This window comes from Mirounga leonina, unplaced genomic scaffold (assembly GCF_011800145.1).
Source record: "Mirounga leonina isolate KUSES-001 unplaced genomic scaffold, KU_Mleo_1.0 Mir_177, whole genome shotgun sequence".
Lineage (NCBI taxonomy): Eukaryota > Metazoa > Chordata > Mammalia > Carnivora > Phocidae > Mirounga > Mirounga leonina.
Genome location: NW_023270459.1, coordinates 3235847 through 3253619, shown reverse-complemented (window position 1 = coordinate 3253619; position 17773 = coordinate 3235847). Strand labels below are relative to the sequence as shown.

General features: G+C 38.9%; 2 protein-coding genes and 1 pseudogene across 12 annotated transcripts in view; 1 reads left to right on the top strand and 2 right to left on the bottom strand.

Moving 5' to 3' along the window:
- Positions 1 to 17773, bottom strand: part of ZNF568 (zinc finger protein 568) — an 88960-nt gene that overhangs the window by 62491 nt on the left and 8696 nt on the right. The gene's annotated exons all lie outside the window — the stretch shown is intronic.
- Positions 886 to 2034, bottom strand: LOC118022855 (mitochondrial fission factor-like). Its single transcript, XM_035023811.1, is given in 2 exon segments — positions 886 to 1232; positions 1234 to 2034. Coding segments are annotated over 2 exon segments (714 nt in total). The 5' UTR covers positions 1608 to 2034; the 3' UTR covers positions 886 to 892.
- Positions 2466 to 7333, top strand: LOC118022760 (annotated as a pseudogene).

Sequence of the window (17773 nt, the reverse complement as noted above, 5' to 3'; positions counted from 1 at the left end):
TACCAAAGGAGTGGCAGGCCAAAAATACTGGAATATTTGTCCTTATCTCAGTTCATTTTCAGGACAGAGGTTCTACACCAAAACAGGCAAGTCAAGAAGACCGGAGGTTGCCATCTCACTAAGAGCCCAGAGTCGTGGCTCAGAGATTTTATCCAGGGAGAGAGGCAGCTCATAAGCAGAAAGAATGCAAAAGCTCTCCCAAAATGAAATGAACTTATTTGAAACAGTGGGCAAAGTTCAAGATTAAGGACACACTCCAAAATAAAAGATTTGGTGGTAAGCAATTAAGAGGAGCCAGGAAGCTTCTTTTAGTTAAGAATAACAAGGTAAAGCATAGCCCAATTCACTAACAAGAATCAGGAAAAAAGACAACTAAAGAGAAAGAAGTCCGAAGAAACCTCAAAGACTGGCCTCAAAAACTACCCCTGCCTGAATTCAATGAGATCATAAAGTGGAGCAATTTATGCTCCAGGCATTGTCAAAAACAATAGAGCAATCGGCTGGCAATCAATAGATCTGATACCAAACAAGACAGACAACTTAAAAAAGAGGTAGAGGAAATGGACAAAGAGAGCCCTTCTAACACCACCATCATCCTAGAGTGACTTTGCAAATGCCCAAGGCTATATAGCTTCTGAGATGTGACCCCAAAAGTGTCACACTATAGGGGAAACAGATTTCACTAAAATAACATGCAAGTCACTAAACAAATGCATGAATAAACAAAAATAAGAACAACTCTTAGAAAAGGAGGGATGGGAATCAGTATCCAGAATTGTTACAATATATAAGGTAAGTGTTCAGTTTTTATTTTATTTTTATTTTTTTTAAGTTTGCAAATTCTTTATATTTCCAGCTGTTGAGACGATATTTTTGAGAGCTGAGGTTACCTCTAGCGGCGAAACCAGAGCCAGCTATTAAGCAGCCAGAACGCTACAGTAATTGAATACATGACCATTTCTCTTTTAGCACGCTCTTTGTTCTCCTCTTCTAGAAGTTGTAGACGTCTATTTAGTTTGATTATCTGTCGTCTTAACGAAGCTGCATCTACAACAGTCATGTCGTCTGAAGTTCCTTCAATTGTTGTATCTATATGTGACATGCCATGCCTGACGTTGTCATGATGAGGATTAGAAGTGGCGGCAGCAGACCCACCACGCAACACAGGTATGGAGTCAGCTCTGACCAGCTGTCCGTTTTGGCGAACAGCATTTTCACTCATAGAGCGCTCTTTTTAGCCTGCCAACTGCACGGATTTCTTCATTTTGAGGGGTTGGAGGAGGTCTTTCTAAATCCAGAAAATCTAGTGGTCTTTCACTTAGTGTAAGTACACGAGGTGGTGTTTTTAGTGCCAGAGGTTTAAAGGGAGTTGACTGAATAAGGTCAAGATCTGCTGGTCTTGAAAATGGAATGTCTTCATTATTTCCTGCTACAACAATCCTCTCTGGAACCTGCATAATGACACTAGCGTTTGGAACTCCTTCTTGGAATCCTTGTTCCAAGTCAGCATTTGGTGGTGCTACCTTTAATTTCTCCGGGACCCTCATTTGCTGACTAATACCTTCGGTGTATTCCATTTCATACTGAATTCGACTAATTTCCGCCATCTCAGCAGCAGTGGGAGAAGGAAATGCTGCCCCACTCACTAAATGTGTACCAACTACAGTTTGCTATTTGGCACTATCTGCTTCTGTGCTTCATATTAAGTCCTTTAACTCGCTTCAATGTGCCTGTGCTGGATTTAGAGCCACTTTTGTCCCCCTGGGCCCGCTGGAGGGTCCCCAGCGAGGGCCGCTGCCCACCGGCTCCCAGGGCGTTCGGCTGGGCGCTCCTAGGGGCGGTTGGCCCAGCGCACTGCGGCGCCGGGGCAAAGCACCGGCCGGAGCCAGTGTTCAGTTTTTAACAAAAAATTACAACAGGAAAAGAAACAGGAGAGGGAAATCCATACACTGAAAAAAGCAGGCAACAGAAATTGCCTGGGAGGGGCGCCTGGGTGGCTCAGTCGTTAAGCGTCTGCCTTCGCCTCAGGTCATGATCTCAGGGTCCTGGGATTGAGCCCTGCATCAGGTTCCCTGCTCTGGGTGAAGCCTGCTTTCTCCCTCTCCCACTCCCCCTGCTTGTGTTCCTTCTCTCACATTCTCTCTGTCAAGTAAATAAAATCTTAAAAAAAAATTAAGAAATTGCCTGGGAAAGGGCTCAGATGTCAGGTTTAACACACTAGGACTTCAAAGCATCCATTATAGGCATAGCTAAAGGAAACCATGATTAAAGAAAGGACAGTATATATATATATTTTAGATACAAAGCAAGATGGCGAGATGGTCCCACGAATACAACTAGATAATTGTGAAATCATCCTAAAATACCCCAGAAATAGATCTGAAGATTAGTTGAACTCTACAATTAAAGGTAAAGAGGCCACATCAAAGAAAATGTGGAGACACAGATAGGGAGAGCAGCTAATCATGGCCCCTGTAGTGGGGAGAGCTGTACTCACAGAGAAGGGTGAGAGAGACTAGCACACAAGGGAGCACATGGGGAAAATGAATTATCACAGCAATTGGTTTGGACAGTGAGCGGGCCTAAATTTGATGAGTTCTTGCTACCAGTGGGACTTAAGGTCTAGAGTTTTGTGGGGTTTTTTTAATTTTTAATTTTAAAAAAAGATTTTATTTATTTGTCAGAGAGAGAGAGAACACAAGCAGGGGGACCGGCAGGCAGAGGGAGAAGCAGTCTCCCTGCTGAGCAAGGAACCCGATGTAGGACTCGATCCCAGGATGCTGGGATCATGACCTGAGCCAAAGGCAGATGCTTAACTGACTGAGCCACCCAGGCTTAGTTGCAGGCCTAGAGTTTTAAAGGTCAGCATGCATGGCTCTGACAGAGCTTGGAGGACGTTGGGGCTAATCTTGGAGAAAAGGCAGGGTAAACAGCCCTGCCCCCAGAAATGCAATGTGGAAACAGTGATCTGAAGAGTGCTTGGGGCACACAATGGGGAAGTTAGTTGCTCATCTTGGAGTGTGTCCCAGAAAGGCAGCAGTTACGGAGACCCACCTGGGAACAAAGGAACTGTCCAGCACCATTTCCCTCCCCAACTCATCAGCATAAGCACAGGGCCACCTGTGGAAACCAGTGTAGTGCCCACACTAATGCCGATCTTGCTGCCCCCTCTGTGCTCCAGAAGAACTGCCCTTCCCAGTCATACTTGCATCAGTCCCAGTTTGGAGGGTCCCTTACCCCAAAAGACTGGCTCAAACCCCTGCAAACATTGTGTCTCTTGACACAGTGAGAGTACTGTGAAGCCTTAGCTGTAAATATTTATGCACCCAACATGGGAACACCCAAGCATTACCCTGATACCAAAACCAGATAAAGATATCACAAAAGGGGCGCCTGGGTGGCTCAGTTGGTTAAGCGACTGCCTTTGCCTCAGGTCATGATCCTGGAGTCCCGGGATCGAGTTCCGCATCGGGCTCCCTGCTCGGCGGGGAGTCTGCTTCTCCCTCTGACCTTCCCCCCTCTCATGTGCTCTCTCTCTCTCAAATAAATAGATAAAATCTTTAAAAAAAAAAAAAAAGGTATCACAAAAAAGAGAACTACAGGCCAGTACCTCTGATGAACATAAATGCAAAAACCCTCAACAAAATACTAGCAAACCAAATCCAACAATACATTAAAAAAATCGTTCACCATGATCAAGTAGGATTTATTCCTGGGTTGCAAGGGTGGTTCAATATTCTCAAATGAATCAATGTAACACATCACACCAATAAGAGGAAGGATAAGAACCATATGATCATTTCAACAGATGCAGAAAAAGCATGTGACAAAGTACTACACCCATTCATTTTATTTATTTATTTTTATTTTTTAAAGATTTTATTTATTTGTCAGAGAGAGAGCGCAGCAGGCAGAGGGAGAAGCAGGCTCCCCGCTGAGCAGGGAGCCCGACGCGGGACTCAATCCCAGTACCTTGGGATCATGACCTGAGCCGAAGGCAGACACCTAACCGACTCAGCTACCCAGGCACCCTATATTTATTCATTTTAAAAAGCCTCAACAAAGTAGGTTTAGAGGCAACTTACCTCAACATAAGAAAGGCCATATATGAAAAATCCACAGCTAACATCATCCTCAATGGGAAAAACAACCTTTCCTCTAAGATCAGGATCAAAACAAGGTTGTCCACTCTTACCACTTTTATTCAACATAGTACTGAAAGTCCTAACCACAACAGTCAGACCTCAAAAAGAAATAAAAGGCATCCAAATCGGTAAAGAAGAAGTACAACTTTCATTATTTGCAGATGCTGGTGATACTATATAGAAAACCTGAAAGACTCTGCCAAAAAACTGCTAGAACTGATAAATGAATTCAGTAAAGTTGGAGGATGCAAAATCAATCTACAGAAATCTGTTGCATTTTTCATACAATAATAATGAAGCAGCAGAAAGAGAAATTAAGAAAACAATCCCATTTACAATTACACCAAAAATAATAAAATACTTAGGAATAAATCTAACCAAAGAGGTGAAAGACCTGTACTCTGAAAATATAAAATAGTGAGGAAAGAAGCTGAAAATGACAAATGAAATGGAAAGACATTCCATGCTCATGGACTGGAAGAACAAATATTGTTCAAATGACTATACTGTCCGGGGTGCCTGCCTGGCACAGCTGGAAGAGCTTGTGACTCTTGATCTCAGGGTCATGACTCAAGCCCCCTGTTGGGTGTAGAGATTACTAAAAACAAACAAACAAAACCCCAAAACCCCCATATATATATAAAACTTTAAAAAAATGTCGGGGCACCTGGGTGGCTCAGTCATTAAGCATCTGCCTTCGGCTCAGGTCATGATCCCAGGGTTTTGGGACTGAGGTCCATGCTCGGCGGGAAGCCTGCTTCTCCCTCTCCCACTTCCCCTGCTTGTGTTCCTGCTCTCGCTATCTCTTTCTCTGCCAAATAAATAAATAAAATCTTTTAAAAAAACGAAACTAAAAAAACTTTAAAAAAATGTCTATGTTACCCAAAGCTATCTGCACATTTAATGCAATCCCTATCAAACTACCAATCAATTTCACAGAGTAGAACAAACAATTATAAAATCTGTATGGAACAAGAAAAAGCCCTAAATAGCCAAAGGAATCTTGAGAAAGAAAAGCAGGGGCACCTGGCTGGCTCAGTTGAAAGAGCATGCTTGATCTTGGAGGTGGGGAGAGGCTGTGGTTTCAAACCCCATGTTGGGTGTAGAGGTTACTTAAAAACTTTAAAAGGAAAGAGAAAAGAAAAGCTGGGGGCATCACAGTTCCGGACCTCAGGTTATATTACAAAACTGTAGTAATCAAAACAGGATGATACTGGCACAAAAATAGAGAGATCAATAGAACAGAATAGAAAATCCAGAAATAAAATCCACATTTATATGGTCAGTTAATCTTTGACAAAGCAGGAAAGAATATTCAGTGGGAAAAAGGCAGTTTCGTCAACAAATGGTGCTGGGAAAACTAGACATCAACATGTAAAAGAATAAAAGTGGAGGGGTGCCTAGGAGGTTCAGTTGGTTAAGTATCTGCCTTCAGCTCAGGTCAAAATCCCAGGGTACTGGGACTGAGCCCCACATCGGGATCCCTGCTCAGCAGAGAGCCTGCTTGTCCCTCTCTCTCTGCTGGCCACACCCCTGCTTGTGCTCTCTCTCTAACAAATAAATAAAATCTTTTAAAAAAGAATGAAAGTGGAACATTTTCTTATACCATATAGAAAAATAAATTAAAAATGGATTAAAGACCTAAATGTGAGACCTGAAACCATAAAAATCCTAGAAGAGAGCAGAGGCATTAATTTCTCTGACACTGGTGTAGCGATTGTTTTCTCAATAGGTCCCTTTAGGCAAAGGAAACAAAAGCAAAAATAGACTTGCACCCCAGTGGCAGAGATGTAAAGGCCCTCTTTATGCTTCCTCCCCATCCAGTCGGTGCTCTCCCTCACTCTCCTCTCCTCGTCCCCAAGGAAAAGACAGAGCTCATCCAGAAGGTGAAGCTGGCTGAGCAGGCCAAGTGCTACGACAAAATGGCAATTTGCATGAAGGCCAAAACCGAACAAGATGCCAAGCTGTGCAACAAGGAGCACAATCTGCTCTCCATGGCCTATACAAATGTGGTCAGGGCAGCAGGGCAGCGTGGAGAGTCATGTGGAGCATGAATGTGGTCAGGGCTGCAGGTCAGCGTGGCGAGTCATCTGGAGCATGGAGCTGAAAACTGACACCTCCAACAAGAAGTTGCAGCTGATTTAAGGACTACTGGAGAAAGAGGAGTCTGAACTGAGGTCCATCCGCATCACAGTATTAGAACTGTTGGACAAGTATTCAACAGCCAATGTGACTAATCCAGAGAGTAAGGTCTTTTATCTGAAAATGAAGGGAGATTACTTGAGGTACCTTGTTGAAGTGGCATGTGGTGATAATCAAAAACAAACAAGAGATAATTCCCAAGGAGCTTACCAAGAGGCTTTTGATATAAGCAAGAAAGAGATGCAACCTATATACCCAATATGCCTGGGGGTGGCTCTTAACGTTTCTGTATTTTACTATGAGATCCTTAATAACCCAGAGCTTGCCTGCACACTGGCTTAAACTGCTTTTGATGAGGACATTGCAGAACTTAATACACTGAATGAAGACTCATGCATAGACAGCACCCTTATCATGCAGTTGCTTGGAGACAACCTAACATTATGGACATCAGACCGTGCAGAAGAATGTGATGCATCAGAAGGGGCAGGAAAACTAAATGCATACAAGGTGTCATCCTTCCCCTCAAGAAACCTTTTTACTCATCTCCATTTCTTATTCCATTTGGATTTCCTATAGCAAAGAAACCCATACATGTGTATGAAATCAACTGGTTATAATCTTCACATTGCAGCTTTGGGAAAGCTCATTTCTTGATTTGTTGTCTTGGCCTTCCTGGTGCGCAAGTTACTGCTATAGAAAAGTATTAATAGCTTCATTTCACATAAACATAGGTAATATTCAAACACTTATGCAGAAGACTAAAAATATATCTGGTATGTAAATAATTTGAACCAGTTCTGCAAGTGACTGTGAAGATATGAAGATATTACTGTGAAGATATGAAAATGTAGTTCATTACAATTTAAAAAGTGTTCTACATAACTTAATTTCTACATTCCCTCCATTACTCTTCTTTAGGGGTATCCTTTCAGTAAGCAACTTTTCCATGCTCTTAATGTATTTCTTTCTGGTAGGAATCCAGAAGTATTAGACTGAATGGAAATGCATTTGTCATTTCTGTGCTGGGGATCACAAACTGAAATGCCTCCCTTATCATATATGATGGAGATCTTGTGTTTCTGTGACAATAGGAAGTTTCCTTATTCATTTTTCTTTTTTTTTCCTTATTCATTTTTCATTTGCTGCTGTTTGACAAGTTCCCAATAAAAATTCACTTACACCTCCAAAAAAAGCAAAAATAAACTATCGGGATACACCAAAATAAAAATTTCTGCATAGTGAAGGAAACAATCAACAGAACTAAAAGGCAACCCATGGACTGGGAGGAGGTATTTGCAAATGACATATCTGATAAAAGGTTAGTATCCAAAATATATAAAGAACTTATAAAACTCAATACCCAAAAAACAAATAATCCAATTAGAAAATAGGCAGAAGACATTAACAGACATTTCTCTAAAGAAGACACAGAGATGGCGAAGAGACACATGAAAAGATGCTCATTATCCTTTATCATCAGGGAAATGCAAATCAAACCTACAATGAGAGATCACCTCACAACTGAATGGCTAAAATCAACAACAGAAGAAACAACTGGTGTTGGTGAGGATGTGGAGAAGGGGAACTCTCTTGCACTGTTGGTGGGAATACAAACTGGTGTGACCACTCTGGAAAACAGTATGAAAGTGTCTCAAAAAGTTAAAAATAGAACTACCCTACGATCCAGCAATCAGTACTGAGTAGTTACCCAAAGAATACAAACACACTAATTCAAAAAGATACATGCACCCCTATGTTTATTGCAGCATTATTTACAATAGCCAAGATGTGGAAGCAGCCCAAGTGTCCATCAACTGATGAATGGATAAATTTGATGTATATATATATATATATATAATTCAGTCATAAAAAAGAATGAAATCTTGCCATTTGCAACAACATGGATGGTCTAGAAAGCATAATGCTAAGTGAGATAATTCAGTCAGAGAAAAACAAATACCATATGATTGCACTCATGTGTGGAATTTAAGAAACAAAATAGGCAAAGAAAGAAAAAAAAAAAGAGAGAGAGAAACCAAGAAACAGACTCTTAACTATAGAGAACAAACTGATGGTTACTAGAGGGGAGGTAGGTAGGGGGATGGGTGAAATTGGTGATGGGAATTAAGGAGCGCACTTGTCGTGATGAGCACCAGGGATTAAAATAAAAACTGAAAAAAAAAAAAGGATGATATACTGAGAATGTCTCATCAAATAGAGAATCTAAACAAAGAGACAGGAGTTACAAAAGGAGCCACACAAATTCTGAATTGAAAAGTACAATAACTAAAGTGAAAAAATTACTAGACAGGCTCAGTAGACGAGCTGAACTGGCAGAAGAAAGAATTAGCAAACTTGTAGACTTACACGAGATTCTACAACCTGAGGACCAAAGAGGAGAAAGAATGAGGAAAAATAAACAGAGCCTCAGAGAAATGTGGGACATCAAGTGTACTATCAAATGTGCACATGAGTGTGTACCAATATACACATGGTGAAAGTACTAAAGGACAAGAAAAAATAAAGAAATCACAATGGAAATTACTAAATGCTATGAGATGAATGAAAACGAAGACACAATATAATAAAACTTATGTGATGCCACTAAAGAAAGACTTAGAGGGAAATCTGTAGCTGCATTAAGGTAATACCCACATTAGAAAAGAAGAAAGATTGCAAACTAATACACTAACTTTTCAACTATAGATACTGGAAAAAGAACAAACTAAAGCTGAAGTAACCCAAAAGAAAGAAATAATAAACATTAGGTCGGAAGTCAATAAAATAGAGACTGGAAAAATGATAGAAATATCAGTGAAACCAAAACTTGGGTCTTTGAAAAGATCAACAAAATTGACAAACCTCTCATTTGACTGACCTAAAAAAAAAGAGAGAGAGAGAGAGAGGACTCAAAACATTAAACTCAGGAATGAAAAAGGAGACATTACTACTAACCTCAAAAAAATAAAAAGGCTTAGAGGGGAATATTATGCAAACAGCATGCCAGCAAATTAGGTGATTTACATGAAATACACAAATTCCTAAAAGACACAAACTAATGAACCTGAATCAAGGGGAAAAAAAAGAAGAAAATCTGAATAGACCTGTAACAAAGACATTGAATGAGTAATCAAAAAACTACCCCCCCCCCCCGCAAAAAAAAGCTCTGGCCCATGTGGCTTCACTGGTAAATTCTACCAAACAACAAAGAAAAATTAACACCAATTCTTCACAAACTCTTCCAAAATAGAAAAGGAGAAAACACTCATTCTATAAGGCCAGTATTACCTTGATAGTAATACCAAACAAAGACAAAAAAAGAAAACTACAGGCCATTATCCCTCATTAATACAGAAGTAAAAATCCTCAACAAAATGCTAACAAATTTCATCCAACAAAATATAAAAAGGAAACACAGACGTTTATAGCAACTTTATTCATAATTGCCAAAACTTAAAAGCAACCAAAATGTCCTTTAGTAGGTGAATGGATAAATAGTGGTATATCCAGATAATGGAATATTATTCAGCAGTAAAAAGAAATGAACTATCAAGTCATAAAAAGATATGGAGGAACCTTATAACGCACATAACTTAAGTGAAAGAAGCTGATCTGAAAAGGCTACACACTGTATGATTCCAACTATATGACATTCTGAAACAGGCAAAACTATGGAGACAGTAAAAAGATCACTGATTGCCATGAGTTGGGGCAAGAGAGTGGACCAATGAATAGACAGAGCACAGAGGATTTTTAAGTCAGTGAAAATACTTTGTATGATACTATAATGATGGATACATGCCATTATACACTTGTCCAATTCCATCAACTGTGCAACATCAAGAGTGAACCCTAATGTAAACTATGCATTTGGAGGATTATGATGTCAATATAGGCCCATAAATTGTAATACATGTACCATTCTGGTGGGGGATATTGATAATGGGGGAGGCTATGCATTCAAGGAGACAAGGGGTATATGGGAAATCTTTATACTTTCAACTTTGCTGTGAGCTTAAAACTGTTCTTTAAAAACAAATAAACAAAAATATATAAAAATGATTATGTACCATGAGCAAGTGGGATTTATCCCAGGAATGCAATATTGGTTTAACACCTGAAAATCAATTAATGTAATACATGGTATCAATAGAATAAAAACAAAAACCATGGATCATCTCAACAGATGCAGAAAAAACACTTAACACCCAACCTTTTTTCATGATAAAAACACTCAACAAACTAGCAAAAAGGGGAAACTTTCTCAATGTTATATAAGGCATCCACAAAAACTCCACAGCTAACATAATAAATGGTGATACACTAAATGCTTTCCCTTTAAGGTCAGGAACAAGGATTCACTTCTACATAGCAATGAAGGTTTTATTTATTTGTTTATTTTTAATTAATTAATTAATTTGTCAGAGAGAGAGAACAAACAGAGAGAGCAGCAGGCAGAGCAGGCAGAGGGAGAAGCAGGCTCCCCGCTGAGCAAGGAGCCCGATGTGAGACTCAATCCCAGGATCCTGGGATCATGACCTGAGCCAAAGGCAGATGCTTAACCAACCGAGCCACCCAGGTGTCCCACAATGAAGGTTTTACACAAAGTAATTAGGCAATAGAATTAAATAAAAGGCATCCAGATTAGAGAAAATAAAACTATCTATTTTCATATGGGATGATTTTTGAATATAGAAAATCTAAGGAATCCACTAAAATTCTGTTAGAATAAACAATTTCAGCAAGGTTGCAGAATATGGGATCAACACAATCAGCTACCTTTCTAGACACTTGTAGTGAACATCCAAAAATGAAATTAAGAAAACAATCCCATTTACAATAGCATCAAAAAGAATAAAATACTTAAGGATAAATTTAACAAAATAGGTGTCAAACTTATATTCTGAAAATTACAAAATATTATTGAAAGAAACTTTAAAGACCTAAAAAAAAGAAAGACATTCCATGTTCGTGGATTGTAAAACTTAGTATTAGACAACAATACACCTCAAATTGATCTACAAATTCAATGCAGTTCATATCAAAATACCAGTTGCCTTTTTTGCAGAAATGGGAAAGTGATCCTAATAAAATTCCTATAAAAATGCAAGGGACACAGAACAGCCAAAAAAATCCTGAAAAAGAAAAAAAAAATGGAGGATTCACACTTCCCAACTGCAAACATACTACAAGGCTATAATAATCAAGACAGTATGGTACTGGCATAAGGACAGACATAGGAGATCAATGAACTAAAACAGATTTCAGAAATAAATACTCACATTTTAGTGAATTTATTTTAGGCAAGGGTGCTAAGACAATTCACTGGGGAAAAGAATAGTCTTTTCAACAAATGGTGCTGGGACAACCAGATTATGTGTATATGCAAAACAGTGCAGTTGGATCTCTACCTCACACCATGTACAAAAATTAACTCAAAGTGAATCAAAGACCTAAATCTAAGAGCTAAAACTATGAAATTTTTAGAAGAAAACATGGGTGTAGGAGATTCCAGGTTGGTGAATACACGGAAGTGTGCTTGGAGAGAGGATGGAAGCTCTGTGCTGAAGGAGATATCTGGCTGAGATGTAAAACAAGGATGAGATGAAAAAGGAAACAGGCAGGATCAAGGATTGCCAACATAATAGAGATTCAACAGCAGAATTAAACTACTCACAAGATGAAAAATAATTTTTTAATAGATATTGGAGGGTATAAAGAACAGAACTGTCAGTGTGACTATGGAGGTCAGATCCAAGAAGCTCTCCTAGAATGTGAAGTAAAATAATAAAGAGATGAAAGTTTTGAAAGATGATGACAAATATGGAAGATGGAGAATGAAGACCTAATCTAAAAACTATACTCATTGTTGAGAAACCACAATACAAAGAAAAACCAAAGGCACAAATGAAAAAAAAAAATTGAAGGAGCTGAAATAAAAATAGAGATACTGTAATCTTGGATTAGGCAATGGGCTTTTATTTATTTTTTGTTAATTTTTTAAAAGGATTTATTTATTTGAGAGAGAGACCTAGATAGCTACAGAGAGCACGAGCAGGGAGGAGAGAGAGAAACAGGCTCCCCGCTGAGCAGGGAGTAGGGCTCAATCCCAGGACCCCAGGATCATGACCTGAGCCTAAGGCAGACACCCACCCAACTGAGCCACCCAGGTACCCCAATGGACTTTCAGATATGACACCAAAAGCACAAGCAACAAAAGAAAAAAATGGACATCAAAAAATGTAAAAATTTTGTGCTTTCAAGAACTTCATCAAGAAAGTGAAAAGACAGGGGCACCTGGATGGTTCAGTCCAGTTAAGCGTCTGCCTTCCACTCAGGTTATGATCCCAGGATCCTGGGATCTAGCCCCGCATCAGGCTCCCTGCTCAGTGGGGAGGCTGATTCTCCCTCTGCCTCTGCCCCTCCCCCCGTTTGTGCACGAGCGCGCGCATGCGCGCGCTCTCTCTCTCTGTGAAATAAATAAATAAAACCTTAAAAAAAAAAGGAACGTGAAAAGATAACTCATAGCCTTGACTGGGGCTGTGGGGTGGGCTCATGTCTGCTCCTCATGTGTTCATTCAGGTGAAAGGGCAGCTTCCTGGGGCAAGCTCTTCACTTAACTTGGTTCATGTACTCCAATGATTTGCCAAGACCAGTTGACCTGCATCCCAAAGTAGAGCCCCAAACCCACAGTCAACATGCAGATTCCTAGCATGAGAATAAATGCCTGTTGTTCTACTGACAAAAGAAGCAGGAAAGTGGAATACATATCTGATTAACATATACCTAACTGAAAAAATTTTCAAGGTACTAGGCTTTCAAAGTGGAGCCAGATTTAGACATTTTTCCTGGTTAACAATGAGGCTGTAGCGTCTGACATCAAAATTTACTGGCTTCAAAATTTACTAATTGTGTAACTTCAACAGCCAAATTTGAGCCTTAATTTCCTCATTTGTAAAGTGGCATTTTCCTCAACGGGTTGATGTAAGAAGTAAAGGAGACAAAAGGTGAGAAGTACTCAGAACCTAAGCTTGGGACCCACTAATCATTCAATAAATGTTTTAGGAATAGATAATCCCAATGGAATATAAACCATAACAAAGATAAGGAAAAACAAGAGAAAACATATTTTCCACTAGTTCTAATAAATTAGCATTAAAACGTCTTTTCCACTAACCCTAGTGAATGAGCATAAATCTCATAGAAAAAAACCAAAGATTACATTCCTGACAAAACCTATAAACAAGTAACAAAAGACCTAGAAGTAAATATGAGTTAATTTCTGACTGTATAAAATGAATCAGTGCTTTATAATAGGCTACTTTTTCAAGATGTTAACTCTCTTTACATACATATGTTAAAAATGCCAGGGACGCCTGGGTGGCTCAGTCATTAAGCGGCTGCCTTCGGCTCAGGTCATGGTCCCAGGGTCCTGGGATCGAGCCCCGCATCGGGGTCCCTGCTCCGCGGGAAGCCTGCTTCTCCCTCTCCCACTCCCCCTGCTTGCATTTCCTCTCTCGCTGTCTCTCTCTGTCAAATAAATAAATAAAATCTTTAAAAAAAAAAAAAATGCCATATGAGTAACAAGGAACAAAAGGGATTGAACCTTAAACAAATTCAAAATTTGTCATTAAGTTCTATTTTTTTTCCTGTCAGAACCAAGAAAAAGATGGGTATCCCCCTAGCCCTGGCAACAAGACTTAACATTTTAAAAAGTTCTTGCTGGTATCACAGTACTTTCCTTTCCTTCATTTTTAAGATCCTTAATAGGACAAATCTTTTTTTTAAAAAATAACAGTTTATAGTAGGGCATAAAGGCCTTTTCTTAAAGTTATACAAATATTAAATATGCCTTTAAAAACTTGGAGCATGATACACATTTTTAATATTTTTTCTTGGATATTTTATATTCTTATTTTTCAAATATATTCTAGACTCAGCTTGAATAGACTTGCTTTATTCTAAGAAAAATATTTAGGATCTTTTTTTAAAGATTTATTTATTTGAGAGAGACAGAGAGAGTACAAGTGGGGGGAGGGGCAGAGGGAGAAGAAAAGGGAGACTCTCATGCAGACTCCCCACTGCTGAGTGAGTTGTGGATCCTGAGATCAAGACCTTGAGTCAAAACTTAACCAACTGAGCCACTCAGGTGCCCCCAAATATCTAGAATCTTTTTCAGATAAGTCTGAAGATTAATTTAAAACGAAGTTATATTGGTTTAATAATGATGGATCCTATCCAAAAAGTTTGTTTTAAAAATGTACTTAAATCGGGCGCCTGGGTGGCTCAGTTGGTTAAGCGACTGCCTTCGGCTCAGGTCGTGATCCTGGAGTCCCTGGATCGAGTCCCGCATCGGGCTCCCTGCTCGGCTGGGGGTCTGCTTCTCCCTCTGACCTTCTTCCCTCTCGTGCTCTCTGTCTCTCATTCTCGCTCTCAAATAAATAAATAAAATCTTAAAAATAAAAAAAAAATGTACTTAAATCCTCTTTGAGGCCACACTAATATTTTAAAGGTTTTTTTCTCCCATACACATCAGATACTTTTTTTCTTTATGGTTTTGTTTCTACTCTTACCATCTTCCATTTTATTTTTCATCTGATTGTGGTTTAGATAGAGAATGCTATTGGTTTTTGTGTAAATTTTGTGTCCATATTGGATTCAGTTGTTATTTCTCTTCAGCTGCCCACATACATAACTGTATCATCTAGATATCATAATTTTGCATGCACCTTCCCAGTTTTTATCTTCCATTTTTTTCTCTTTGTTATATGCCTAGGCATATAGTATTACAGTAAATAAATGTGGTAGCATGGGCGATCTGGTTGTGTTCCTGAGTTTGGTGGGAATGTGTCTCATTTTCCCTAGTAAACATGGTGCGGGCTTTTAGCTTATTATGTGTGGAAAAATTGTTAACAATATCATGTTAATAAAGTGTCCTTTTACTCCTATTTTATAGATCGATTCTTTTAGAATCTGAAGTTCTGGGGCGCCTGGGTGGTTCAGTCATTAAGCGTCTGCCTTCGGCTCAGGTCATGGTCCCAGGGTCCTGGGATCGAGCCCCGCATTGGGCTCCCTGCTCTTCAGGAAGCCTGCTTCTCCCTCTCCCACTCCCCTTGCTGGTGTTCCCTCTCTCGCTATATCTCTCTCTGTCAAATAAATAAATAAAATCTTTTAAAATAAATAAATAAATAAAATCTGAAGTTCTGATTTTTAAAAAAATTAGCTCTATGAAGCTGATTATCTTTTTTTCTTGAATATGATGAATTATATTAATAGATTCCCTTAACTTGAAACATCTTTGTGATAGAAAAAAAATTGCACTCAATTCTTCTCCAATTAGTCTATAAATTCTTTGCAATTCCAGTTAAAATCCCAACAGGATTTTTATTCCTTTGAAACCAGATAAATTGATTCTAAAATTCAAACAGAAACATAGGGGTCCCAAAGTAGCTAAGAAATTTCTGAATGACTAGGAACAACATGTGTGTGGTGGGAAGTGGGGAAATCCTTGCCTAAGCAACAGGGTTATTTTAAAGTTATAGTAATTAAAACAATGTAAACACACACATACACACACACAGAGTACAGTACTGGTACAGATGTAGACAAATAGATTAAAGGAACAGAATAAAGAGCCTAGAAACAATTAAGCATGCACATGATAAAGGTGGCATCACAAAAGAAATATCTATTTAACAATAGTGTTGGAAAAACTGGTCTTCTACATGTAAAAATAATCCTACTGATAGAATTATCAGTAAATTCCTACCTAAAGGGGAACCTGGGTGGCTCAGCTGGTTGAGCGACTGCCTTCGGCTCAGGTCATGATCCTGGAGTCCTGGGATGGAGTCCCACGTCTGGCTCCCTGCTCAGCAGGGAGTCTGCTTCTCCCTCTGACCCTCCCCCCTCTCATGCTCTCTCTCTCTCTCTCATTCTCTCTCTCAAATACATAAATAAATAAAATCTTTAAAAAAAAATTCCTACCTAAAATCAATTATAAAATTAAATTACAATTGGACTAAAGACTAAATATGAAAAACAAAGTTTTGAAAATACACTATCTCTATAATCTACATTATGAAAGATGTCTTAGAAAAGACCACCACTGGCAACTCGTGAAAGAAAGGACTATTAAATACTGATGCTGTATATTAATGTTGACTGAATTTTTATTGTATGCACATATGTATCATATGCTAAATATAACTATCCAAATTTAAAATGCCTATACAACAAAAGATACATAACAACATAAAAGTGGCAGATTAGGAAAAGGTATCTATAGAAATCCTAATGACAAAGAAGGCATTCTTAAAATTCCCTAAATTCAAGTAGAAAAAGGACTAACAATATAAAATAAATAATATGAACAGTCAATTGTCAAAATTTGCATTCCTTCACTCATTCAATCTGTATAGTATCATAGTGTAGCCCGAGAGTCAGGCTGTATGGGTTTGAATTCTGGCTTTATTACACACTTCATGCATGAAGTTATGTCAGCTTCTTAATCTCTGTGCTTTACTTCCCTTCTTTGTAAAAATTAAAATAATATCTACTTTACAAGCTTCTGATAATGATTACATGAAATAAGCTATCTGAAGTTTATAGCATAATACACCTGGCACATAAAAAGTACTCAATAAAGCTATTATTGTTGTAGGAAATTTTTCTAGCTGCTTTTCTACCTGTAGTCTATTCACATATAAATAAAAGCTGCCATGGACTATATTTATATCCATATTCTAGAATGAATTTGGGACTGCAAGTCTAGAAATGGAGGCAGTCCATTTCCATTTGATAGTCCAAAACATCTGGCTCTCATATCCGACAGGAACTGTTACAAATTTTTTGACAGCTAAGAGTATCCCATTTGTAGATCATAATTCCTTGATCTCCAGCTTTTTTTTTTATTAAAGATTTTATTTATTTATTTGACAGAGAGAGACACAGCAAGAGAGGAAACACAAGAAGGGGGAGTGGGAGAGGGAGAAGCAGGCTTTCCGCTGAGCAGGGAGCCTGATGTGGGGCTCGATCCCAGGACCCCAGGATCATGACCTGAGCCGAAGGCAGACGCTTAACGACTGAGCCACCCAGGCGCCCCATCCAGGTTTTTACTATATAAAGAAAATGCATGTGTGAACTAATTATTTGGAATCCTCTTATAAAAGATGGTCATTACCTACCAATTCAAAATACTCTTAAAAAAATGTATCTGCAAATCTGAATGGTCTGTTTCTTTTTGACATTAGTATTTTATTTTTTTGCTTTATTTTTTTTAAAGATTTTATTTATTTATGTGACAGAGAGAGATAGCGAGAGCAGGAACACAAGCAGGGGGAGTGGGAGAGGGAGAAGCAGGCTTCCGGCCCAGCAGGGAACCCGATGTGGGACTCGATCCCGGGACCCTGGGATCACGACCTGAGCCGAAGGCAGACGCTTAACGACTGAGCCACCCAGATGCCTCTTTTTTTTTTTTTTTTTTT